Source organism: Channa argus, chromosome 16, assembly GCF_033026475.1.
Source record: "Channa argus isolate prfri chromosome 16, Channa argus male v1.0, whole genome shotgun sequence".
NCBI lineage: Eukaryota > Metazoa > Chordata > Actinopteri > Anabantiformes > Channidae > Channa > Channa argus.
Window position 1 is genome coordinate 16,966,373 of NC_090212.1, and position 26,163 is coordinate 16,992,535.

General features: G+C 40.1%; 2 protein-coding genes across 18 annotated transcripts in view; both read left to right on the forward strand.

Annotated features, from left to right (window-relative positions):
• Positions 1-72: 72 nt before the first annotated feature.
• asxl2 (ASXL transcriptional regulator 2) lies at positions 73-13,986 on the forward strand. 2 transcript variants are annotated; one of them, XM_067479494.1, is made up of 12 exons: positions 73-255; positions 1,650-1,732; positions 2,718-2,826; positions 3,158-3,299; positions 4,705-4,823; positions 5,829-5,949; positions 6,281-6,340; positions 6,735-6,895; positions 7,046-7,142; positions 7,249-7,354; positions 8,193-8,910; positions 9,381-13,986. In XM_067479494.1, the coding sequence occupies exons 1-12, from the start codon at positions 199-201 to the stop codon at positions 11,190-11,192; spliced, it is 3,585 nt and encodes a 1,194-aa protein (XP_067335595.1). In that variant the 5' UTR covers positions 73-198; the 3' UTR covers positions 11,193-13,986. The 2 variants fall into 2 exon arrangements, with proteins under 2 accessions (XP_067335595.1, XP_067335596.1); XM_067479495.1 differs by lacking the exons at positions 73-255; positions 1,650-1,732; positions 2,718-2,826; positions 3,158-3,299 and adding an exon at positions 3,926-3,950.
• Positions 13,987-14,678: 692 nt separating this feature from the next.
• The window catches only part of dtnbb (dystrobrevin, beta b), a 31,681-nt gene continuing 20,196 nt past the window's right edge, over positions 14,679-26,163 (forward strand). The window contains exons 1-10 of one of the 16 annotated variants that reach the window (XM_067479512.1): positions 14,682-14,956; positions 17,035-17,081; positions 18,545-18,612; positions 18,905-18,985; positions 19,112-19,325; positions 21,113-21,198; positions 21,478-21,632; positions 21,743-21,848; positions 22,875-23,041; positions 25,026-25,150. In XM_067479512.1, the coding sequence (XP_067335613.1) occupies positions 18,546-18,612; positions 18,905-18,985; positions 19,112-19,325; positions 21,113-21,198; positions 21,478-21,632; positions 21,743-21,848; positions 22,875-23,041; positions 25,026-25,150 (1,001 nt within the window). In that variant the 5' untranslated portion in view covers positions 14,682-14,956; positions 17,035-17,081; position 18,545. Of the gene's footprint in view, positions 14,957-14,998; positions 15,251-17,034; positions 17,082-18,544; positions 18,613-18,904; positions 18,986-19,111; positions 19,326-21,112; positions 21,199-21,477; positions 21,633-21,742; positions 21,849-22,874; positions 23,042-25,025; positions 25,151-26,163 lie in introns of those variants that run through there. The other 15 variants (XM_067479503.1, XM_067479517.1, XM_067479515.1 and 12 more) reach the window with 15 other exon arrangements.

Sequence of the window (26,163 nt, forward strand, 5' to 3'; positions counted from 1 at the left end):
CTGTTTAAATTCATGTGGACAAACTTGAGGACTTTGAAATGACAGCTACATACAGTAAGGTGACGTTTCCCCTCAGAGTCACATGACTCTTTACAGTAAGTCCAACATGGCAGACGGAGTGGAGCTTACGCGGTAACTAAAGCAACATTTCAACTGAAACGGACAAATTCAACACTACTCTGCAACGAGACATCCACAATGAGGGAGAGACAGAAGAAAAAGAAGGGGAGGACATGGGCGGAAGCCGCAAAAACGGTATTCTGTGTTTTTTTATCTGCCGTTTGTTGTTGTTTTCCTTGAACGCGCCCACTTGTACAACTGTGTTTATGAGTTCATGACCTGCTGGGGAAGACGAAATGTTGCGTACACCGCGCAAGGCCTGTTTTGACGATTGGACATGTTGAAGCTGCTGTCACTAGCTGTCTTAGCTTGCTTCGTCTGCCAGCGTTGAGGATAAATCCAGCGAAATGAATGCCAGCTGTGTGCACCCAAGCATGCCCCCTTACCCCCTTCTTCACGTTCTCTCCAAGCGGAACCGATGACATGTCTTATTTGTTGGTGAATAAAGTAGCAGTGAAGTAATCACGTCAGTGCGCGTTAGCCACGTTAGCACGCTAGCTCCTGCTAATGTAAGTCAGTTCGTCAACAAGTTCATTTTATGTGTTGCAGATAAGACACATGAAATCCGCAGTGTCCATTTTAACTAACCCCTCCTACGTTTAGATTAACTACATACCAGATGGCCGGGTCAGTAGATCTGTTTATGTCTGCGCTTGTTGAGATGTCAAAGTTACGTTACAGTAATGACTGTTGCTAGCATTATCGCTAGCTGTCTAGTGTAGCGTGCTAACGAGTGAGTTAAACATTTTGAAACAAATAACAAATCAATGTAACGACTGCAGCTTCACGTTATTACTCGTGTGGACTGTCTGGTGATATATTGGCGCAACTAGGTCCATTACAAAAACAATTTTGACCATATAGCTAACAGAATAGCGAGATGACCTCATAGATGTTACAATGTAATAACGTTGCTTTCCAAACGTTTATAAAGTTGTGTTTTTCTCAGATCGGTCTTACGTCAGTGCAGCAATATAGGGACATTCGAACAGTCGTCACAAAATATTCAAACTGGCAGCAAACCCAACGTTGCTTAACGCCCGTATTTTTTATTTTAATAAAGTTCCTGGGGTGTTTCTAAACTGTGAAGTGCAGTTAATGTTATCCATTGTTTTGGTTAATGTTTTATTAAAGTGTTGGCGATCCTACAGAATTCACTTTTTCATGTCACGCTATTGGCCTATAGCTTTGCTTCCTAGACAGACTATAACCCAAGACCTACCTGAAAAGTAGTAGTTAACCACCCGTTATTAGTATAATTGTAGATCTGCCTTTCTTCCAGAAAGTGGGCCAGTATTATGCAATCAGCTACACTTAAAAATCCACAGTGTTTGTAAAAGGTTTGCGGTCTTCAATATTCTGAGCTTTAGGTTGTGGACTTATACAGTCAAGGCAATTGAAGCTTTGTGAAAACTCTTTGCATTGATAATTGGAACCTCAGACATAAGCTGCCATGGAAGGAAAAAGTTTTGATTAGGACTACACTGTTCTGAATTGTGGAGTTTGTCATGTAGTTTGATTTCTTTTAGGTTTTGGAGAAATACCCCAACACACCTATGAGCCATAAAGAGATCTTGCAGGTGATCCAAAGAGAAAGGCTAAAAGAAATAAGGTAAAGATTTTTCTTGCATCATATCGTTACTGCATCGAATGCCTTTCTATTAGGAGGCATTTTCATTGCAGCATAGCATTACAGCTTTCTCACACTGTTGTTGATCGATCATATCATGTACTTTCCTTTTTCTTGGTGACATAGTCAACGATTATTTTACTCAATTAATAATTGTCCATTTCTTTTGTGTTCCATTTGTCACTGTTCTCATCCAGAAGGTAAGAAAAAGTTAGCCCCATCCCTTACCTTAACAAATTCACTGCAATGCCACTGTGTTTGGTTTTACCTTTTGCATGTTATTTACAATAACTTTTGCATTTACGTTTTTACAAAGACTTTTTTGTAGCCACCTGTTGCATAAAAAGGATCATATTTCGGTTGTATTTTCTAGTATACCTAAGTATTTGTTCTTCCAACAAAATAAAACATGGCAGTTGATGGAACTGTTTTCCCTTTACATAGAGTTCAGTACAGCTAAATAACATTAGCCAAAGAATTTCACAGCTATGTGAATAAATGAGACAATAGTATTTGTCTGATCTAAGTTACTTAATGAATAACAGGTGTTGCAATGTTCTCAAAGTCACAGATTTTTTTAAAATGTTGCCTAGTTTATATTAAGTTAAGTTCATTATGTACATCTGGATTTTGTGCATGACTGAGGTGAAGGTTGACTGAACTAGTCCTGATTTTTATGCAACAGACATTGTCACATCCAATACATTTAGTCTGAGAACATCAGTCCCATACAGTGATTTTATTAACCTTTAATCAATTTTAGGCAACTGATTCCTTATAAAATGTAAAGAAGATTCCACATACCTCTACTGATTTGAATCTGAACCGAACTCACATGTCCCATATTGCATGATAGTAACTTCTCCCCAGATATCAAACTAGCCTTTATCCTTCATGTGTCGTTCTTCCAGCTGTCTGATTTATTAGGAAACAGATGTGTAATTTGCGTTGTTCTCCCATCATCCAGTGGGACTTCGCCGCTGGCATGTCTGAACGCAATGCTGCACACAAACTCTCGTGGTGAGGAGGGGATCTTCTACAAAGTCCCAGGCAGAATGGGAGTCTACACATTAAAGGTTAGGTTGACACAATGCAATGTTCATTACTCTGGCCTTTGGGGTTAGAAAGGAGGAAAGGACCAGCTATGAAGTGAAAGTCTGTTGCTTTGCTAATTGAACTGTTCTGGCATCTGGTTAAAGAAGGGAAATAGGTTTATCATCATGAGAGTCTAGCAAAAGAAACATGTCCTTATGCTAAAAAACCTTAGAATGTTGTGGGTGAATTTGATCACTTTTGGTGATTACATACTCCAGAGTGTTGTGTTATTCCTTGTTTGCTTCTGGTTGGCTCTTACTGTACAGCTGTCACAAAAAGCTATATACTGTATGTGTCCTATATTCTCTGTAGAAGGACATCTCAGATGTGGCGAAGGAGCTGTCTGATGAAGGCTCTGAGGAGAGCAGCGACAATCTGTCAGACTCCAGAAGCACAGAAAACAGCAGCAGTGCCAACAGTCAAGAGGGCAGAAGGGGAAGGTGGATGCGAAGAGGTATTGTGTGTTATACACTAGCTGATTAATGCCACTTTGAACATCACTACCAAGTTATTTATTTAAGAAGGGTTTACACACTACAGTGTCCAGAGCTTGAAATGTTTAACTGTTCATTCTGGAATCACCATTCATAATAGCTGTATGTACATGTGGTTTGTGGAGTATACTTTTAAATAATTTATAGCATATTATTTAACTAAAACATAAGAAGATGAAACCTGTCTATCTTACTTAATAGTTTAATGTTTATGAATCCAGAAACAGCTTTGTTTGCAAGCTTTGTTTATAGTAGTAAAAACTTATTTTCCTCTTGCATTATTGTGCACTGGTCATTCATTCAGGAAGAATTAATAAAGAGAAAGACACCATATTCTCCATAAGCAGTAGCCTCATTATATAAAATTCAGCAAGTAAGATGTATGTCTGTTCACTAGCTGATTGGTTAACTAGTTGTATTAGGTCAACAAGAGTTGACACCCCTTCTCAGTCAATGTTAAAAGTCATTGCGGAAACACAGGAAACCTGCTAAAGGAGCAGCAGATGAGTCAAGTTGAAGGAAAGCAGCTTCGCCACTAACATAAATTGTGTCATCTCATCAAACCATATTTCCTGGAATGCACTCAGCACCAAACATGATGATAGCAGAAGGTAGGTTATATCTTTAGTGAAAAGTGCTGTGTTTATAATGTCTTCTGCAAATTGCCAGCATAGAAGGCGCAGACTGCACATGATGATCACATCATGGCAGTTTTTGCTTCTTTGTCCATCTGTCGGGTCAAATCATTGCTTTTTTAGTGAATTGCATACATGGTTGCTTTGTAGCTTTAGAGAAGTTAGCTTCTCATAAAGTTTCAATCATCTTGTTTTTCTCAGGATGTGATCTTGCTGACTCTCATTATTTCTCTGTGCCAATTTTAATATTTAAAGTGATTTTTAAAACAGGAAACTGTTTTTCTCAGCATGACCCGTGACCACTTCCTCATTATGCAGAAGTAAAAATGTGCCAAACAAACAACCTTAGTATATAGTTGAGTAGCAATGCTCCAAAATTGTTTTTTTTTGACACAAAGTATTGCAAAGACACAGAAAGTCAAATGCAAATTGAGGTATATTGAAGAGACACAAGTGGCTAGGCTACAGTATGTAGAAAAGTTTTTTTTATTTTTTGTTTTTTTTACAAGTACGTAGCACTGAGGGGGCGTTTGTTCTGAACAATTTTCCTATTGAGATCCTCAGCCCATTTTCGGTAATATGATATTTTTGCAAAGCAATGTAATCTGCTTCTTTGTGCAGTGTATTGGTTTCAGTTTCGTCAAAACAAAAGCATGATGTGCCAAAGCCTGTACACCGCCCTCAGGAAGTGCATTTTGTAACCTCTGTCTTGTACTTGTGTATTTTATAGTTCCCTCCAAGCTGCAGTCACAGCCGTCGTCTCCGCAGCCTCGATGCTCGTCGCCTTCCGTCCCCACCAGCAAGCTCATATCTCCCTCACAGAAACACAGCAAGAAAGCTTTGAAACAGGTATCGGAGACTGGTTTTATATTTGTTCCTTTTTTTTTTTACATGCATTAAAAGTTGCTGCTTTTTAGTATTAGTTTATTCATTTGTAGTATACAAGCATACATCTGACATGTTACACAAGTTCCTGCCACACCCATAAAAATCCCTGCTAACTCACTCTTAAGTATAATGATTTTATTGTTTTTTTTATCTGCAGTAACATACTTAGTGTGTTTAGATGTTTTTGCCTCTTAAAATCACATCAGAAGATTTGTTCACACTTTTCTGCTGACTTCACTACTTTTATTTAAACTTTTGTGCTGACACAGTTTCAGTTAACATGAATGTACATATTCCATGTTGGTGGTTCACAAAGCACTCATTATCATTCCACTCTGTGTCTGTTCAGCGTCTTGTGCTGATTATTTAAAAACAAAGAATGAGGCGCTGGGGAGAAATGCCTATAGCTAGTTTTACAGTATTAATGTTCTCATAATCCACCCTCTCAACATTTTTTTTTATTGGCGGCTTTGTGCTATTTATGTTCCATTTAATTAGATTGCACTTGGATGCACAGATTGTAATTCACTCCATCTGTGCTGGTGTGCATTTTTCAGCGTTGTTAGGCCAATTTGTATTCATTTATAAGGTGTAGGCAACACTAAATGAATGACAATTTGGTTATAACATTAGTGTCAGGGAGATCTATTGTGTATGATTTCCTATATGTTTCAATCCAATGCAACCAAAGAAAGACATTCAGTGGAGCCTCTCAGACTGCGTCTTTTAATCGGACATTGTGTCTGTGAGGGGATCAGACTTTTCAATGGTCTATAACAATGGTCAATTTTCCCTCATGTGTTATGTAGTCTATGTTTTATTGCTGAACTGTTATTGAGCTGTTACTTAACCAGAGTAATGGCCTGGGGGAATAGTTGCAGGAAAACACAAGGTTGCACACATTAACGCGTTCTTTTCCTCATACTGTTTGGCTGTTTGTTCCTTCTTTATTTTGCACACTTTCAGGCTTTGAAGCAGCAGCAGCAGAGAAACCAGCGCAGGCAGGGGGCAATGCCAACCTCCTCCAGTCCCAGACTGCTTCTGAAAACAATCAAAGATATGTCTGACAATATTGGTACAAAGACTGGTAGGTGGCAGCTATTACATTGTCAGATTCAATGTACAATTAAATTATTTGTCCCACACTGGACTTGAATGATAGATGGCACATCCAGCTCATAGAACTGAAGTCTCATTTTCATTCACTGTGTCTATTTTACTAGAATTGAATAATATTCTACACAATGGTATGGATGCAGTTCTGTGCAGTTATTACTAGATTTCAGAAGTAGACAATAAAAGGCATTGTATCATCAGTCAAACATGACTCATGTGTTTGGCAGCATGAGTGTGGAAACAGTGTCATCTCTGTCCAGCTATTTCATAAAACTTCTACTCCTTTCCATCTGTCCAAACAGAGTTATGTCACCCAGTTGTACAGAGGAAGGTTTCACAAAGGGCGAGTCGCCTTAGTGCAGGTAACGTCAAATATGTATTTTAATTTATTCAAACTACATTTAAATTGTAATGAATGGGCTGGTGATGGTCTACATTTAATTTTTTTAAAAATTGACATCAAATCTTATAAAAAGACCCTTATGCCTTCTTTAGTGTTGTCTCTGCTGCCAAAGTCTAGTATAGAACATTAGTCTCCAGTCAATGGGCTTTGTTTTAAAAAATATTCAAATGTTCATTCATTATGATTAACAAAGAAAATGGAGACCATCCCCACCAGCATTTCCCACACATTAGTTCCTGCAGTAACTAAATTTGGAAGTGAATTATTCAAGATGTTAGCTGCAAGACTGACATTTATTTTTTGCAATGCTGGATCCACGTTCGCTTGCATCTGTTTCCTGTTTTGCATTGCAGGGCAGATAAAACGTTCCAAGTGTAAAATAGATGTTGAGACACCAGACTCTATTTTAGTTAACACCAACCTGCGGGCAATCATCAACAAGCATACCTTCTCTGTTCTACCCCCTGATTGTCAACAGAGGCTACTCAAACTTCTCCCTGAAGTTGACCAGCAGGTAGCTCTAAAATTATGCACACTTTTTAAAGTCTACTTTAAATTCTACTCTACATCTTATCGCCATAGTATGTGTAGTACATGTTTAATGTTGATCCAGTGATGGTGATTGTGATTATATGAGTTATAACATTTTACCTCCTGTCCCCAGGCTTGCATGGACGGCCTTCTGAAGGTCACTAGTTCTGCCCTAAACAATGAGTTCTTTGCATCAGCAGCGCAGTCTTGGAAAGAGAGACTAGCTGAGGGTGGGTACTTCATTTTCAGAACAACATTATGTCACCAAAGCTTACAGGGAATGAAAAAAGTATAAACTGTAGATACTAAAAATATCTTAACTATTTTCCTTTACAGGGGAATTTACTCCAGAATTACAGCTACGAATGCGTCAAGAAATTGAGAAGGAAAAGAAAGTTGAGCAGTGGAAGGAGGCCTTCTTTGAAAACTATTATGGCGAACAGTAGGTTTTCCTTTATGATTTACAAGCTTGATTATTTCTTCATTAACAAGCTTTGTGTTTTTTTTTTTTTTTTTTTTATATTATCAAATACTAAAAGACCCTTCCTTTATAATTAAAAGCCCTCTACTTATAGTATAAAGCCCATGAGCAGCAGAATAGCAACCATTAAATATCTTCTATCAGAGAATTAGGAAAGAAAAGATAGTTTAGAGATTCCAAACCTGATCTAAACAACACCCTCAAAATTATTATTTTTCAGAACGGATTTATTAAATCTGTTTCACTAAAAAACGGAATTACTCCGGCATTGTTCACGCTATTGCAGCTCACTGCATCAAGCTTACTCATCAGTAATTGTTCATCACTAAGAAGAAAAATTATCTAGACTTGAAGGCTCATTAATTGTGTATTAAGATGCCAATCAAAGCGGTTTCTTGGGTGAGATGCAAGATACCCCAGCTTCCTCATCTGAAACGTCACAACATACAAGGTGTCTCATTACTCAGCGATAACATTTCCATTGTTCATTATGAAACACAGAGCTTTGTTTAAATCCAGGTCAACCTAGCATGTAAAACCACAATGAAAATGTAGGGAATCTTTTAGAATATGTATTTGCAATAAAGGTAACAAATACTTTGCATTGCAATGTTTTTGCCCTGTGATCTCTAAAACTATACAACGGCTTTAGTATGTTTTGAAGAATCGCCGCATTACCAGCTTTGTGTACATTCCTAACAGTTTTTTAAAGCTTAGTGCTTTATTAAACAAAGGAAACACTTGATGTATGGATTTATTTCTTTGTTTTTGAACCTCCTCCTTTTTCTTATTTTTATAGTTCTGGGCTCAGCTATGAGGAATCTAGAGAGCTGACAAAGGCTGATGTGAATCAGGAATCTGCCAGGCCAAAGTCCCCCTCTCATCAGACAGGACCTGCTTCTCAAGCACCCGAGGAAAGCAAGGGCACTAAGGACAGCAGCCAGACTGTTGCTGCTGCTAATAACATGAAGCCAGCACAGACATCATCACAGGAGCCTGTGAAGGCACAGTCTGCTCAAAAAGAACCAGTGTCCACCGCAGAGCCAATGAAGACGCGGCGCTCACAGCATGTTGAGGATTCTAAGTTGAACACCACAGCACAGTCTGTGCCCATGCCAGAGTTTGAGAGACGGACTGAACAGGTTTCAGCAGATTCAGTGCCTGAAAAGGAGCATAAAGAAGATCTGAAGGGGGAGAAAACTGAACTCACTTTGTCGCCTGTGAGAAAGAGCCCTCCACCAAAGGCTAGTTCAGAGTTAAAGGATGATCAGCTGGTGTCTGTGGTTAAGCCTGCTGAGCAGAGTGAAGAGATCGCCTCTGAAACTAGTGGCCCTTCAGAGCCTCTAAAAAGAAAATCACTCAGTGAGACAGACAGTGAATTGACACCAGAGAAAAGGCCTCGTATGTCTTCAGTGTCTTCAGTGTCTTCAGATTCCTCTGTATCTCTTCCAGCATCATCCATATCCAGCCCTGCTACACCAACGGCAACAACAAATCAGCGGGTTCCCCCGCTTAAGGTAGGAATACTTTTGTGAACTCATTCCTCTCTGATCTGTCTGGCTTTTGAATTTCAAAACTTACCACCTGCATGCTTGAAACGTGTTTAGCTTTCTTTGTTACAGAGAGTAGTAGTCAGTTTGGATTCACAACATTTAGAATGGATTCCAATGGAAATGCAGTTTATGGCAAAAATAAACCTATTTCCGCACATGCAACCCCAAACATCAGTAGACAATACGAAGAGGACTTCCATGTGAAAACTCAAATATCTTGAGTCAGCTTGTCCGGAGATTTCCCAGACTGTATCCTTCAAGCCCCGTAGTGTAAAGGCTCAGTAATAAAGTTAGCCCGTGCTGCATTGATGATGTTTCTGGCAGGAGACTGGCTATTTTGGTATTTATTTGTAGTAGTGTTGATCTCAGGATTCTTATTACATTTGCATATCTAAAAAAATATTTTCTAACATCTCTTTCTCTGCACTTTTCAGATCCCAGTGTCTCGAATTCTTCCTGTTCCTCTGTCACCAAGCCAGGTTTCACCCAGGACGCCCATTCCCGTCCCACTTAGCAGCCCGGGCCGTACTGCTGCCCGTACTTTGGCTGACATCAAAGCCAAAGCTCAACTCGCACGAGCACAGCGAGTAGCGGCTGCCGCTGTATCTAAGGGAGCGGTTCCTGGCCCGGGACCAGGAGGAGGAAGTGGTGACCAGACACAACCATCACCATGCCATAGTCCAACATCTCTACAGGCATTAAATAGGCTACCACCCACCAGCAGCAGCAGTCAGTGCACTACACCTCCTTCTTGCCCACTAGACTCCTTTGATCAGCTAAGCCCAATATGCTCCCAGTCATCTTACTTGAGTAAACATGTTGACTTACAAAAAGGTCATTTTGCTGGTTCTGTCGGTGCAGAACATCATAGTGCTCTAAAGGTTGCAAGCGCATCAGCACAATCTTTATCTGTGCATTCTCAGAAGGGACAGGAAAACCCATCTCCTGCCGGATCATCACCAAGGACAGGCTCCTGCATCCCTGCCAACAACCCACTGGTCACTCAGCTTTTGCAGGGCAAAGAGGTTCCTTTGGAGCAGATTCTCCCAAAACCACTATCCAAGGTGGATGTAAAGCCGTCAAATTGTCCCTCTGGTAGCAAGGCCAAACCATTACACGGTGCCGAGTACAGGGCTAATAAGCAAATGTCGCATCAGTTCAGTACAGTGGGCCGCGCTGCAGTTTTCTCCGAATACACAAAACATCACAGGGAACTTCCTGATAAGGAGACCCAGGAGCAGATCCTGCAGGCTCTCATACAAAGGAAAGTAAAACAAAGCCAGCCTTATGTAGGTTTGGTGCCTCAGCACTCTCAGTACAAAGCCCACCAACTGGTGCATGCCGAAGAGCATCACAGGATTTCTGTAGGATTTTTGGGTCGTAAAAGGATGTCCAGACCTGCCATGACAGGACATTACCTGCTAAATGTGTCCACATACGGCCGAGGACCAGAAAGTAAAAGACTACACCCGTCTGCCATCCCAAACACATCTGTGTCTAGTTTAAAAAGGGAAAGCACGGAAGGAGACGATGCAGCTAATGAAGAAAAAACAGCCAGAGAGGTTTTCTCTTCTGTTTCTGGGGTTGAAACAGAGCAACAGAATTTCTCCATAACCAAGGCGTATGACACAATGAACTTTCAGCTTGGCTCCAATGTAAAAACTGAACCTGGATCGGAGGATAGTGCAGCTGGTGTTGATAACAACAGCGCCACTGCAACAGCCAAAGACACCAGCTCTTTTTCTCACTCACACCGCAGGCACCTCGAACTCTGCAATAGTATTCAAGGAAACTCCGAGCCATATTTTACCCCAGTGGACCCCAGTCACCAGCGGCCGTCTGCCTTTCAGATCCAGAGAGCGCTCGATAATCAGGAATCCGTTGTAGCATCATGCTACGGTGGAACTATCAGCATGTCTGTACCTCACACTTTGAACCACAGCACTGCAGGAACTGGCTCTTCCACATCCTCAACAGAGGCTGACAGCAGTGGCGTTCATGGCAGCGTCATGTCTTTCTCAGTGACTGTAACTACCATACCTGCTGGTCATTCGTTAGACCACAGCAACCAAGGCGAGCCCTCTCCTGACCAATCTTTCATCGAGGGCTCAAATATGGAAGATGTCCAGTCTAAATGCTACTGCCGCCTGAAGGCAATGATCATGTGCAAAGGGTGTGGAGCCTTTTGCCACGATGACTGCATTGGCCCTTCAAAACTGTGTGTGTCATGTTTAGTGGTACGATGATTTGAAATTTTTAATATGTAAAAGATATTGCTTGTTTGATTTGAATTTAATCAAATCACAAAGCGAAAGCAGATCATTAAGGGCCAGTGCAGAGTGGTCTGAAGCATATTAGCCAGAGCAGCAAGCCCATGGTCGCTGTTTGAAAGGCAAGGATCTACACTGGATGGATCTGTTGCTTCACAAACACCTGAGAACCGTTGTTTTGTGCAATTTTTTGGAAGAAATGTCAATCCGTTTTCAGTCAGATCGGTAGTCTGTCAGATGTGTGACAAATATAAAATCTGACATTTTCACTCTGCTAGGATTAGTGTGATATATATTTTTTAATTGCTGTGTGTGTGTGTGTGTGTGTGTGTGTGTGTGTGTGTATATATATATATATCATTAAGGGCCAGTGCAGAGTGGTCTTGTGTGTATATATATATATATATATATATATACACACACACACACACACACACACACACACACATACATATATACACACACACACATATATACATATATATACGTATATGTATACATACATATATATTTGTATGTGTGTGTGAATGTGTCAGGAGGGACAAATAAGCGTAGCTATTTTTGTAGAACATAATGACTGTTGTGTTTTAGACTGACACTCGTTATTATTGGGCCTAATCAGTTACGGCTTAAAGGCAAAAAAACAAGGGCGCTAATGATAATCATTGGTTGTAGAGTACCTCCTATTTGGCAGTTATGCTTGCATGGCAGGGAAGCGCTATTAGTAACTATTTTATATCAAATCTGTACATTTTTCACTGAAAACACTCAGATTTAAGAAAGAGAGAACATGTATAATTTTAGAAAGAGACTTTAAAAGGATTTTTAAATTATACTTATGAGGAATGCACATCACATGTTGTTGTTTTTTTTTTTTTTTTGACTAACAGTTACAGGACGAAGCACTTGAAAACCACCTGGAGATAGGGTAGTAACTGTGTACAGCCCTTAAGTTTAGACAGGGAAGAGAAGAATCATATATGAGTCTTCTTTTTAATTTCAGGTGAAGGTCTTAAGTTACTTCCTACTGTGTGGACTTACATTTTCTCCCCTGAAAGGCTGGCTTATAGTGAGTGGTCTCATGTGGTGTATCTATCCAGGTAGCTCAATTGCAAATGGTAAAAACACTCAAGGCAAGCGGAGAAAATAAAGATACGTTTTTTCCATTGTAAATATTTGCTCATTTACAATATGTACCTAGATATAGAAAATAATTTTATTGTATTCACGCAGAACACCTTGCTTGAGCATATCCAGCTGTTTATTACCTTTTTCACTGTAGAAGGAAAATATAGAGGAACAGCTAATTATGCTAAAATGCTAAATGCTTTATCATGTATTGATTGAGCATAGCATGATTGAGTTTTACAAAACGATTTGGAGGTACAATATAACACCAGGTAACAAGCAGGTGCAACACTTCACTTTAAAATGGTTCATTTTCAGATTACGGAGGAAATACTCCATATGTATGTGGTATAAAGTTTTGTAAGCACAAAATAATATGTAACAATGTGATGCACAGGGATAAACCAGCATATTTTTGGTGTGAACACTTGAGTTAACATGTTGTTACTGTACAACTTTGTAAGAGCATTGTGAAGATGGACAATGCAGTGCTGATTTTACCACTTTTTAACATGCAAAAAAGCCAGTGTGAAGTGTTACCTCAGCAGTTTTCAGGTGTTAACAGCAAATTTCTTTAGAGATTTCCTGGACGTGCAACGTATAGGCCTGTTTTATAGCAATTATTTCCATGGTAATATGCCAAAGTCTCCTTAAAGAAACACAAATAATCTGAACTTGTTTTTAATGTCTGACTAGTTAATCAAAGTAATATATTTTAATTAATATATTTTAATATAAAAATCTATTTGCTAATAGTTTTTGACAAATCAACAGGGTATTTACTGTAATGATACAGTGGCTGTCCACTTTTCCTATAATTTGTTTAGACTAGACAGACCCACAAGCAGAGAATTACTTGTTTTTTGCTATTTAAATTGCCCAGATATCTAATATTTGTATGGCCCAAGTTTTTCAGTGGATCCGTTGGTTTATATTTTTCCATAGAGATGTTGTCTAGTTTGTGTATCCTTGTAACTGTGCATTATCTTTTGAAAGTATAAAGTTATGATTATAAATCACAATTTTTAGGTCAGTGGCTCAATCCAAGTCCGTTTTTAAACGTGTTTGTTATTAGGGGTATGTGTCTTGTGGAAAAATTGGATTTAAGATTGTAGAGCAGAGAGCTCCACATATTTAGTATGTTCACTAAAACTAAGCTACTGGTATTTGATTCTGTTTACACACACAATTTATCCTCCATAAATATTTGGTGGAATGTAATGTGATGTGATGCTGTATTTACTTGTTTAGATTTGTGGACTGGAATTAACAAAAACATATTCAATCACAACCATAAAGGCAGCTGAAATCTTACATTAGAACATGAGAACTGTAACATGAATCAGGCAGCAGTCCTCATTGTCACTGAAGTTACCTTGTGTGTGTGTGTGCGTGTGTGTGTATGTGTGCGTGCGTGCGTGGGCACGTTTAAATTTGACTGGATAAAAGCATCACTGGCCACCACCAATTTTTTTTTTTTTTCAAATGTCACAGTTGCCATGAGGTGATTTTGTTTAATGTTTGTCCTTTTAAACTCCAGGTGAATGTAATATAGTAATCAGCACTTGTAAACAAAGTGTATTTTATCAAAAGTTATAGACTATTATGAATAAACAATGACAATAAAATAATTGAATTTGTTTTTGCTGGTGTAAGGGCCACTTTATATTCAGTTTAAACAGTTTGCTTGAAATGGTCGAAATTCCAAGGCACAAAATTAATAACATCAGGAAAATCTAATTGTATGTGAAACAATTAGAGCAGAGTTGATTATGACTAAAAGAAAGTTTAAATTGTAACTAGGTTTTCTGCTAAAGATTATGCTGTTGAGAAATAAACGTGCAGCTTATAGCAATGCACTTTTGGAGTCTTGGACACTTAAATGAATTTAGCAAATTTGGATTTGTGATATTGCACTGATGAACATTTAAACGGCTCATTTTTTTCAAAAGCACGTGCGCGTCAATCTGCTAACAAAATAACAAAGCACAATTACTTATTATTACTTATAGAAGTATCTGATAGGATCATAATATTATCTCCAATATTTCCATTCAAGGAAATGTTGAATATAGTGGAGGAAAAAAATTTAATGAAAATACACAGCATGGAAAAAACTCCCACACAGAAGCTAGGATGCAGTATTTTTGGAGCTTGAGCCTAAAAGCCACAATATGCCTGCAGCATCAGTTCGGACCATCTTTTCTTGGAAATGACCTAAGTTTATTAAATTAAATTAAATTGGCGTTTCTCGTTTCACCTCCAGTCTATGATGCTCAGGATCATAATCAACAGTAAACAGCAACAGTAGTAGTAGTGCGCCTTTAAACAGCGTGCGTGCGCACATGCGTAAAATATAGTAGGTGGTCGCGCATGGCATCTCCGAGCCCTGCTTGCGCTCTGCTCTGCCGTCCTCTGCCGCTGGGTCGCTGATGATGCCGAGCGGAGCGGGGCGCTCGTACATTTCTGTGTGTGGCTACAACCGCAGTTCACAAGACTGAAGTCGAATGAAACGGCAGAGGAGGCTGAATCATGATGATGGATGGACCGAGCCGCTTCTCAACGCTCGGGTAGACGTAACGTCGGCGGACAAGCGCGTGGATTCATTAAAGGTGAGAGTGCGGCTGTGAATCGCGTTGGAAATATCCTCCTTATTCACCCTGGACCACTTATCCTCCCCATCTGATGCTGCTGCTGCTGCTGCTGCCGATGATGATGATGATGATGATGCTCCTCTAAACGCAACCTGCGTGATTTATCTCCGGTAAAGGCCAGTTCCCTGCTATGGCTCATATTCAGATGTCGAGACACCGGTGAGAATTAAAAGGATGCAGGATTGCCATTGTTTGTTATCCCCCCCAGAAATTACGGGCATCACGACACAGCATTCCCATTGCGGAAATAAGGTAAAAAGGGAGTTAATTCAGCAATATGGCTGCGTCTGTGCTGTGCCGTCGCTTTAGAAGTGGATTTTAAGTGTTGCCAGATCGCCCTCCGTGAGAATCGTGGTTTGTAGAAACAGAGAAGTGAATGATATCAGCTGAAGAGAGATACTGCAGTAACCGGGTCCTCATGTTGACTCGCGTCAAAGGATGTTGTCATTACCTCAAACCTGAAGGTGCGGTTACAGTAAAATGCACCTTTCCGGGCCTATAATCATTACTACACAGTCTTACTGCATCAGAAAAGCCTGACATCAAATTTACTATGAGCCTATGATTATGTACATGCAACGGAATGACTGCAAGTGGCTGAAAAAATCGCCTTAATTCAGAGCTTTATCACACTGATGTGTCACATCTGGTCTGTGCTTGAGAACATTTTCTCATCTCATATCGCCTTGTTGTATATTAAATAGTAAACACATCAGGTAAATGTGCTGTGAAGCACTGAGCAGTTTTTCTGCACTCATGAATTTCTGCAGTTACTTCGTAGGCTGAATATTTACAATGAAGCATTGTATTATTTTGCTGACATGTGTCTGTTGGGTCCCCGACTGCATAGCCAACGTTTTCTACCCTTTTCTCCAAATTGCATTACTGCTTTTTTTTTTTTGACTTACCATCCCCTTAAAATGCCCAATTACTGTGTTGTTGCCCTGTTTAGGGACCTCATTTAATAAGTAATAAGACTGACCAAGTTTTCCCCAGTGCAATCGTGACCCCATTAACCATTAGTCCTCAGTTATTGTCATGATTTACCACAGTGGTGCTTCAGAACATTAAAATTGCTGATTCAGCACAACTTGGTTTATCTGTGGCTTAAAATGCAGCCATGTGGTAGTCTTAAAATCAGCATTAGACGTGACACATAAATAGATTAAGCCATTAGGGGATCCACACTAATAATAATAATAATAATAGTAATATTAATAATAATACATTTTTCAGGCATTGTCACATAACATTCTCTAGTTTCAGCTTCTGAAAGTGAGGACTTATTGCTTATTCTTCGATCAGACCTAATTCGAATAATGCTTGAATAACACAGCATGTGAGTGGAAGAAGCCGCTTCAAAGTCTTTTTTTCTGGTGCCTGTAAACAAAAATACGAGCTACTCAACACAAGTCAGAACTGTGAGTTGACTGGTGAATGGAAAGAGACTCAGTCATAGCAGTGGATCTCACTGCGAGAAAACAGGCGTCTCTACATAAGACAAATAGTAGAAACCCTTCCCCGTCTGCAGATTTACTCAGCTGATAACCCCCCCCCCCCTCCCCCTTCCCCGCGGTCAATGCACCATGTGAACATGCATTTGATCTAAAAATGTTTTGGTGCTTGGTCTGAAGCTGTCCAGGGCACACAGAGCTCATCACTCACTGCCCAGCCAGAATGTGCTCTGTGTCCCATCACTTAGTGGTTCCTTTGCAGCTTAGTCTGTGTCATTAGCCCACAGGATACAGTCACTGTTGAACGGGATGTCATGGAGAATTATCATTTGCACAGACCAGGGCCACTGGAGTGTTCCCCAGCCAGCTCACTAATATCTCTAAAGGAGAAGAGAGGAGGGAAACAAAAGCACAAATTGAGAGTTAATTAAGTCCTTGAAGTACGGAGAGAGGGGAGGTGTTAATTACTTATTTAAAAGTCAACCACATATTGTCAGAGAGGAGCGGCTTATCTCACAGTAATGGCGACATCACATTGAAAGACACCCTCACTAACTGTTCTACGTGCCTTTTTCTCGACAGGGTCTGCGTTTAAGGCTTCACTGTGTTTGACACTCAACCAGAGACAGGTGAATACACCCAAACTCCTTATAAAATCTTTGCTAAAATTATATCTTCTTTGGTACAAGAGTGTTGCTGTTCAGCAAATTAGACCGAAAGCAAATACCGCTAACTTATTGATTCACCGGCTCATATTATAGATTATACGATTTAAAAAGCTAAAGAATTTATTTTTCAACAGGATTAAAAGTTTACAGTTTGAGGAAAAAGACAGCTAATCTGAAGAAATGGCAAATACTATAACATAAAGAAGCGCTGATGACACAAACTGGGGGAATGAATGAAATAGTGGAGCCTCTACTGGGTCAAAATAATGTGTCAAAAAATTTGAAATGGCATAAGAGTCAGGCTTTGTCACCCTGGTTAAAATTCAAAAGATGTGGATTCTTTTATATGAACGAGACAGGTGGCCTCCTTTGTTTCTCCATCCAAAAGACTCAAAAACGTTCAGACAAATGTAATTATTTTTTGTAGACACCGACAGCAGCATTATGAATTATTCTATCGTTTTTTTTCATCCGTGTACCTTTACTTTTAATGGGTTGTTAATACCCTTTAAATGAACAAGTTGACATTTTTTAAAAGCTGCTTTTTTTGTTTGTTTGGTTTGGCTCCGTACACAGTTGACCCAGCCAAGCAAAACCAATCTGGCACATAACCTCCTTCGTAACACACCAATTTTTTTTGTCATTTAATTTTGTAATAAACAAATGAGCATTGCCTGCTGGTTCCTCCATTCAAGTCTTTGTGCTAAGCTAAGCTAATCAATTGGTGGTTGTAGTTGTAGATTCATATTCAGGTTTCAGACATCACATCTAACTGTCAGAAACAAGCATTTATGCTTATCTCCGAGAACAATTACTTTAATTAAAAGTCACAGTTTTGCCAGAGTTGCCACTCATCACCTTAAAGTGATGTAAAACAGTGCCAAGATACATATTACGGTAACACTTTAGACTTACTGTACTATGTGTCTTGGCACACAGTTCCTGAATTGTGCCTCACATCACCATTTTCAGTGGAATAAATAGAAATTAAAGCATACAATCTCCCAAATAGCTTAAATGTCATGTAAAATCAGGGTTACCAGTGATAAACATTTAATATCTTCAGTGCAGTGTGTTTTATCATCGGTGTAACATTCAATCAAAGTCATATAATTTATACATTTGACAAAATAAACAGCCAGAGACCTAAAATGGTTTTTAATAGGCAAATTAAACCATCAAATGATTCACTCCACAAGTCTGTAAAAGCTCCTTTGCAAATTTCTGCCACTTAACACGACATGCATGACAAATCTTTCTGTGCATCATTGTTTATCTGGTCTTCATGCAAACCTGAAGTGGATATCCTCTGTGATTCCGAAATGTTAATTTATGGGTTTTAGGTAAACATTTCTCCTGCATTTCTTATCACGTTGCTGCCTGAACAGTAAGCCCTGCATGTTCTGCTCTTTGATATGCCACAGAATGATCGAGGAAGGCAGCAAACGAAGCAAGGCCATAGTGGAGAAGAGACAGCTCTTCATGGAAATGAGTGAGTGGAGTCGACTGAGAGAAACCTCTTTTCACTATTCACAGTCAGCCCCGGCTCCTGTAATTGTCTGACTGCCTCTAAGTTGCACAGGAGATGCGTGGTCCCTCACACATACAGTGTAATTCCTCCCACACAGAGACAGTGTTTAAATCCACCTTCAGTGAGCCTGAGTGTGTTTGTAAGGAGTTTAATTTTTATTCAAGCAGCGGGAAAGACGCTGCATTCATTGAAGGGCATTTGGTGGAAGTTTGTTGAGACTCTCTTAATGCTGTTTTCTTTTTGTTTTTTTTAGGAGCCCAAAACTTTGATGTGATCAGACTGTCGACCTACAGGACTGCCTGCAAACTCCGGTTTGTGCAAAAGAGATGTAACCGTAAGTGCATTTACATTCTTAAAGATTTTCCACTGTTTTCAGCTGGTATGACACTGTGTAACCAATAGAAACACGAACACAGACATAATTGATCACATTGTGTCTGTGCCCCCCCTCCCCCCTTAGTCCATCTGGTGGATGTCTGGAACATGATCGAAGCCTTTCGTGACAATGGGCTCAACACATTGGACCACAACGCTGAGATCAATGTGTCACGGCTGGAGACTGTCCTGTCTTCCATTTACTACCAGCTCAACAAGCGGCTGCCCACCACCCACCAGATCAATGTGGAGCAGTCCATCGGGCTACTGCTCAACTTCATGGTGGCCACCTATGACAGGTATGAGGCAGGTGGTCGGTGCAGTGTGGTTATGTGCATCATAATCTGTAGCCATAATCTGTACACACACACACACACACACACACACACACACACACACACACAAACACGTTCCAAAAATACAGGCATAACCAGGTACAGGCCTTAAGGGAAAGTTGTACAAGTAAACTACTGGGACTCAGTAACAGTTTGACATACTGGAAATTGGGCAACAGGTGGGTGGAACAGAGTGGTCAGTCAGATGTAGAGATGGGTGAGGCAAAAGGAAGGTAACAGGGACATCTGGTGGGTGGAGGGGAGGTTACAGAGCTCAAACGGTCTAAAGGATCAAATTTCGACATTTTGCCACTAAAAGCCTCACTTGAGCCTCACGTGCGACACGACCAGTTGCTAATGCTCACTTTTGCTCCATGTGCCAGTATCCTGTGCAAAGATCCCCACACTATGACACAGCAAACAGTTTTGTTACTTTTTTAGGTACAAGGTCTCACTTTAAACTTTACAATAACAATTAACTTACAGACAACTAACGTGATCTGATAATCACAGTATTTACCTGGAAGCAACCTGGTCTGAAGAAAAAACATCTCCTTATGACTGCAGATTTCTAGCGGGGTCATTTTCGTGGCCCCACCACTTTCATACTAAGTTTAAATGCTGTTTAAAATGACTCTATATTTGTCTTAATTTATATATTTTAATGTAAAAGAGTCAAGTGTAAATATCATACAGCTAAAAGTACTGAAATGAGCCAAATAAATGCTGTTCAAATGTACATTTTAACTGTCTCATCCAGAGTTTCAAACAATCCAGTTACCAGGTTCTGCATCCAAAGAATCCTGGCAATAAGTTTATGTTGAAACAAACACAGATCCTCTGGCTTTCTCCATGTCTGAACAGACAGTGTGATCTGTATCAGCTGACACATCCCCGGTGATGATTTACTGTGTATCCGCTCTATGCTCAAGGCCCCAGACACTGCGCATCCTCGTTTATTATTGAGCACGAACGCTTGTGCTCATTGTTGTACCTGGCGCGCTCATATTGACAGGCTGCTAGTCATGTCCATTCATGGAGCGTTCAGTTCGTTTGCTTTTATCTGGTAGGTCAATCTGGTCCTGCTCTGTTATTATTCATGTTGCCTTATCTCTAGGGAACTTTGTGGAAGTGGCTGTCACAGGAAGCGGTTTTCTCTCCCTGCGGTCCAAACTGAATTAGGCAGAAGAGCTTCAATGTACTCTGTTACCTCTGCTTGGAAGCCAGAGCTAAATGAATTGGAAATGAAAGAGCTGGTCTCCCTCGGCAAGTTTTAGCGATTTCTGAGGGGTCTTGAATAATCTGTGACTTAAAACTTTGGTTTTGGAATTTTATCCGCCAAAGGGTGCAACATCTAATGCACTTCAGTTGTAGTTTTGCTAAATGAATTGTTATTTTTAATGGTGCAATGGGGATTCTATAATATTTCCTTCTTTAGCTCATCAGAATTGCCAACTTTACCTATGCTTCTGCACAAATATTATAAAAATGCATGGTAGGTTTTGATTGCTGAATGTGATTTTCAGCCATCATAACAGCCATTGTGTAACAAAGCTTTTCTGTGCAAACAACAGCACTGTAGCAAAGTACAAGATTTAGGGGCAAGGATTAGCAACCGAGAGCAATGATCACTCCAGACAACCGTGAGATGGAACTTTTCATTTCTAATGCTAAGATCCTGTTTGTGGTTTCAAAAGTCACATATCTCACGCTAATGTACTGACGAAGTATCACCTTCTCTCTCCTTGCAGTGAAAGCCACGGGAAGCTAACACTTTTCTCAATGAAAGTCATGCTGGCAACAATGTGTGGAGGGAAAATTGTGGACAAAATGCGCTGTGAGTGCATGTTTAACTACCTTACATGTCACATGTAAGAAAACATGGATGGAAATTGCATTTTGAAATTTTGTCCTAGGCCACTTAATTGTTCATGTAGTTGCTCCAATTAAACACACAGGGGCACTGTTGGAGCACACGTGCAAGATTCATTTACTTTAAATGTACCTGTATTACTTCTACTGAGTATGTGGATTGTGAGTAAATAATTAGCACTCTCTGAAATGTCAAAAGCCTGTTTGCGAAGGAATAACAACTGTCATATTTGGTGTCTCGCAGATATTTTCTCACACATCTCAGACTCAAGTGGAGTCATGGTCTTTGCCAAATTCGATCAGTTTCTCCGGGAGGTGCTGAAGCTCCCCACAGCCGTGTTCGAGGGCCCCTCATTCGGCTACACGGAGCACTCAGTGCGGACGTGCTTCCCTCAGCAGGTACGCGAAAGACACTTGGACCACCTTCTCTTCTTCTTCCCTTTATTTGTTCCAGTGTTCACTGATGCACAGTAGTCATTTAACACATGCCTGTTTGGGTTTGTATCTAGAAGAAGATCATGCTGAACACATTTTTGGATGTGTTGATGGCAGATCCTCCACCTCAGTGTCTCGTATGGCTGCCACTCATGCACCGACTTGCCAATGTTGAAAATGGTAAGATCTGTACTGAATGAATACTCTCAAGTATTCATACTGCATGCTGGACGTTTGACAACATTTGAACATTAGAGTATGTCATTTAGTTTTAGTGGAGTTTGAACCAGTGTATTACATTTGAGCTTATCTTGCCCATCTAAGTAGAAACAAATAGAAGTATGAGCATATTGCTGTGCGGAAGGAAAACAAATACATAAACTGGATTATGGATTGGTTTGAGGTTGATATTTATATTGTCCTGGTAAATGACCGGCTTAAACAGCCCCAGGGCACGAAAGACATAAAACTAATGGCGAAATGTTTCCACGCCATCGCAAATAAACACTCAGATGATGCTGATAAAAGGGAACTTTATTATTTTTAGGGCCATGGGCAGTGGTGAATGACGTACTCAATTCATTTACTTTGTTAAAAACAAAGTACTGTATGTACTTGTAAGCATGTACTTCATTAAATCCTTATTTGAATTTGATTTACATTTTAGTTATTTAGCAGCTTTTATCCAAAGCAACTTACAACTAAGCAGCAGACACTAGGGACAACTTGGGGGGTTCAGTGTAATGCACAGGGACACTTTGACTTGTAGCCAAGAGGACTGGGAGTTGAATCACTGCCCTGCTATTCATGGACGACCACGCTACCAACTGAGCTATAGCCACCCGATTGGATTTGTTTATATAAAAAACACTCCTTCAGACTATTCTCTAACATTGTTATTTGTGATTATTGAATATTTTTTATATCAGAAAAAAAAAAAAATCTGACAAGTTTCAGGGAGAAACAAAGCATCTTAAACAAGGAGACCCAATCACTAAAAATGAAATGAGGCTCTATATTAACATTGTGTTGCAATTCATGAGATTATTATGTTTTCCTGTAAAATGTCAATTTGTAGCGTTACTAGTTGCATATAAATATTTCCCCTGTGCAAAAAAGTTACTAATGGATGTACTAAAATAATGCACAGTGCATTTCTGGTGCTCAAACTAGAAATCCTCTTTGTTGTGGTTTTTCACTCCTTAGTCTTCCATCCGGTGGAATGTTCATATTGCCGGAGCGAGAGCATGATGGGTTTCCGGTATCGATGCCAACAGTGCCATGGCTACCAGCTATGTCAGAGCTGCTTCTGGCGTGGCCATGCCAATGGTCCCCATAGCAACCAGCACCAGATGAAAGAGCACTCATCTTGGGTAAGTCGATCAGTCTCAATTCTACTTTGTGTTGCTTCTCTAAAAGAATTACAAAGTCAAAACCTCATGTCCTGTCCTCTCAAAGTGATCTCAGAGGGGTTTTATGGGCTTTTAGTCATTCTGCCAAATGAAATTGTATTGACTAAATTTGTTGTGTCGCTGCATTCCCCCAAAGCTTGATCATTATGTTATAAATTGAAACAAGGGAAATCATAGGCCCTGGATCTCAAATCCAATTCCCGTCCTGCTCGGTTCCTGCACACAGAGTTCACGAAGCCTCGGGACATGAATGACATGCCCGAATGCATGAAACACAAAACATTGTCTGAAATGGGAAACACATTTATGAGACTTCTCATGAAGTTTAGGGCAAATTGTTCTGGATGTTTTTGTATGAGTAGGAATTGGTGTATAAAACGCCATTTGTCATATGGTTTCACTAAACTTTAAAGCCTTCTGATGGGCTAGTAGCATTTCCTGTGAAAGACAATATGGCTGCTCATTCAGTCCATTACGCTTTGTCTTTTATCAACTGCACTATTTGCACATTCCATTACAGGTACATTCAATGCGATTTAGATTGTGCTTAGAAGAATATAAAGAAAACAAGAAAATTCATCATAGATTGTCTAGAAATATAACATTCTTGGTTTTCACCTTTGCAACATGTTAGTTACACATTACACATTACACTTATGCAGCAATGTGCCTGACAGAGGCACATTGCTGCATAAGAACACAATATATGTTGAAACATAGCAGACATGGCATTTTATTTACCAAATGTCTACTAACAACTGACTTGTGGCTTTATATATTTGTGATGTTTATCCCATACTAATCACGCTGACGCAAAAATTGGGCTTTCCCTGTCAGATGGTTGTGCTGTTTTAGTTTTTTAAAGGTTCATAGATGTGCAAGTCTAGTCCGGATTTGTTCAACATCTGAAGGTGAAAATTATAGCAAAGAAAGTTTATAATACTTAATAAAGATAAGAAAGGAAGATGTGTGTTAGTTCACAGCAAAATCACCCGTGTTAAACTAATAACTGTTAAATTCACACTCAGAAAGTGTGAATACTCAAAATAATTTTACACTGTTTATTTTGTTGTGTATAGTATTGTGGTTACTGTGGCTAATCCCTAATAATACATCTTCATGTATTAGTCAATAATAAACAGAGAGTAGAATTATGACCTATCTGACAGTTGACTGAGAAAATGTAACATTGTAAAAGTAGAATTCATGGTGGAGCTGCTGTATTGGATTGTATTAGATTGTACAAGTGTGCCTAATAAATTGGCCAGTGAGTGTATATATTTCTAAAAGTAAACAGTAACTAAAACTGTAAAATAAATGAAAAGGAGTAAAAGTACTTGTGAGTAGGTGAACTTTTTACCACCTCTGATGACAATAATCAGCTACTGAAATTAGTACTAGTCATATGACTGTGTGGTTGGTGAATACTCATCTCATGTTATCGAGCCGTCATTTCTGGACTTGTAAATAGAATTCAGTTTATGGAACGTCTAAGTTGTAATGATCACAGATCACACTGTCTGTTCAGTTGTGAACTTTAATAATGTAGTCTCTTTTTCCTGCTTCCTGCTCACTGACATTTGGAAGGACCTGGAAATTGTCAGAACTCTCGTAGCGTCTCCCAGTTCAGCCCATGACGGCATTGTCATTGTGATGTAGGGCAGCGAAAGAAACTGCCTGTGAAGCAGCAGAGACAAGCCCTTTCTGAGTCTGCACTGCACTGCTGCTGATCCACACTTCTGACACAGTGAACAAACTGTTGACCCACTTATGTATATTACCCCTGAAGAAGCTTAAAATGGCTTCTGCTACTTCAACACGACGGCGGCAGCAGCGACAGCACATGGTGACAGGTTGTTTGTTTTTATTCTCTCTTTCTCTCTCTCTCGCTCTCTCTCTCTCTCTCTCTCTCTCTCTCTCTCTCTCTCTCTCGTCCTCCTCACAGAAGTCTCCGGCCAAAAAGCTGAGCCATGCAATCAGTAAATCTCTAGGTTGTGTCCCCATCGGAGAGCCCCCACATCCTGTGTTCCCCGAGCAGGCGGAGAGACCACAGGAACTCACCCACACTGTGTAAGTCCAATCTCCACAGCATTTGTAACCACTATTTGTGTCATTATTGAGGGGAACCCAACTGATTTATTGATTAATGACACAGCAAGGCTCAGTGTGCTCATGATTTACTGTATATTCTTTTCCTGTCATGTAACTGCCTCCATCTTTTCCATTTCACTGTCTCTACATGACTGATAGAGTGCCATCCCCCTAAGATGTCAAGCCCCCTATTATTTACTAATGTGGGAAATGCTGATATACTACACAGGTTCAGTGGCTACTGCTGCTACCAGAACAGCCGTCCTCATCAGTCTGTTGGCAGTCAAATGGGGATAATGGCGTAAATCTCACACACCAGGCTTTGAGGAGCCTGGAAGTCATTATAGGAAATGCATTATATTCTGCTGCTGTCTTGAACCCTGCACACTTATTTACATTTCAGCTGGAAAATAGTACGATTTCCATAACCAATTCCAGCACCAAGATATATCCACAGCAGTCGGCGTGGCTAAGGTCACTTCTTACCTTTCTCATCATAGTTGCACCGAAAGTGGGAAAGTGTTCACACGAAATCTCTCAACATTCTCATTTGGGCTTTCAACATTTCTCATGGCACATTTCATTGCAAAATCCTGCTTCACATTCCAGTCACAACCATACATGTGAGCTGTCTGTCTACGCTTTTTGCTGCTGGCAAGTGACAGTGAGAAATTGATAGCGAGCTTCATCCTGGAGGGGACAAACTAGCTCTGCGGATGCCAAGAAAAAAAAGACACAACGTAAATGCGTCGCTATGATTTCCCGTTTTCCTGCGTGGTACATGCCACCATGTCTGACTCTGGTCGCACATCCAGGCTCTGCACTCTGCTGGGAGGACTGTTCTGCATTCGTGCCCAAACGTATGCATACACCTATAGTTCATCGCGGTGTAAGGGAATTAGCTGCCGACCTGGATGTTGTCCTTCAGTTGAGAGATGGGACGAATGGATTAGCAAACACCGTGTGGGCTGTATAGCATGAAATTACATCAC

What these genes read in the sequence shown, in the direction of transcription:
- asxl2 (XM_067479494.1), top strand. Translation starts at nt 199, where the DNA reads ATGAGGGAGAGACAGAAGAAAAAGAAGGGGAGGACATGGGCGGAAGCC. An exon ending in TCCCTGAAGTTGACCAGCAG is followed by an intron (nt 6,896 to 7,045) that starts GTAGCTCTAAAA and finishes TCCTGTCCCCAG; the next exon opens with GCTTGCATGGACGGCCTTCT. An exon ending in GAAAACTATTATGGCGAACA is followed by an intron (nt 7,355 to 8,192) that starts GTAGGTTTTCCT and finishes TTATTTTTATAG; the next exon opens with TTCTGGGCTCAGCTATGAGG.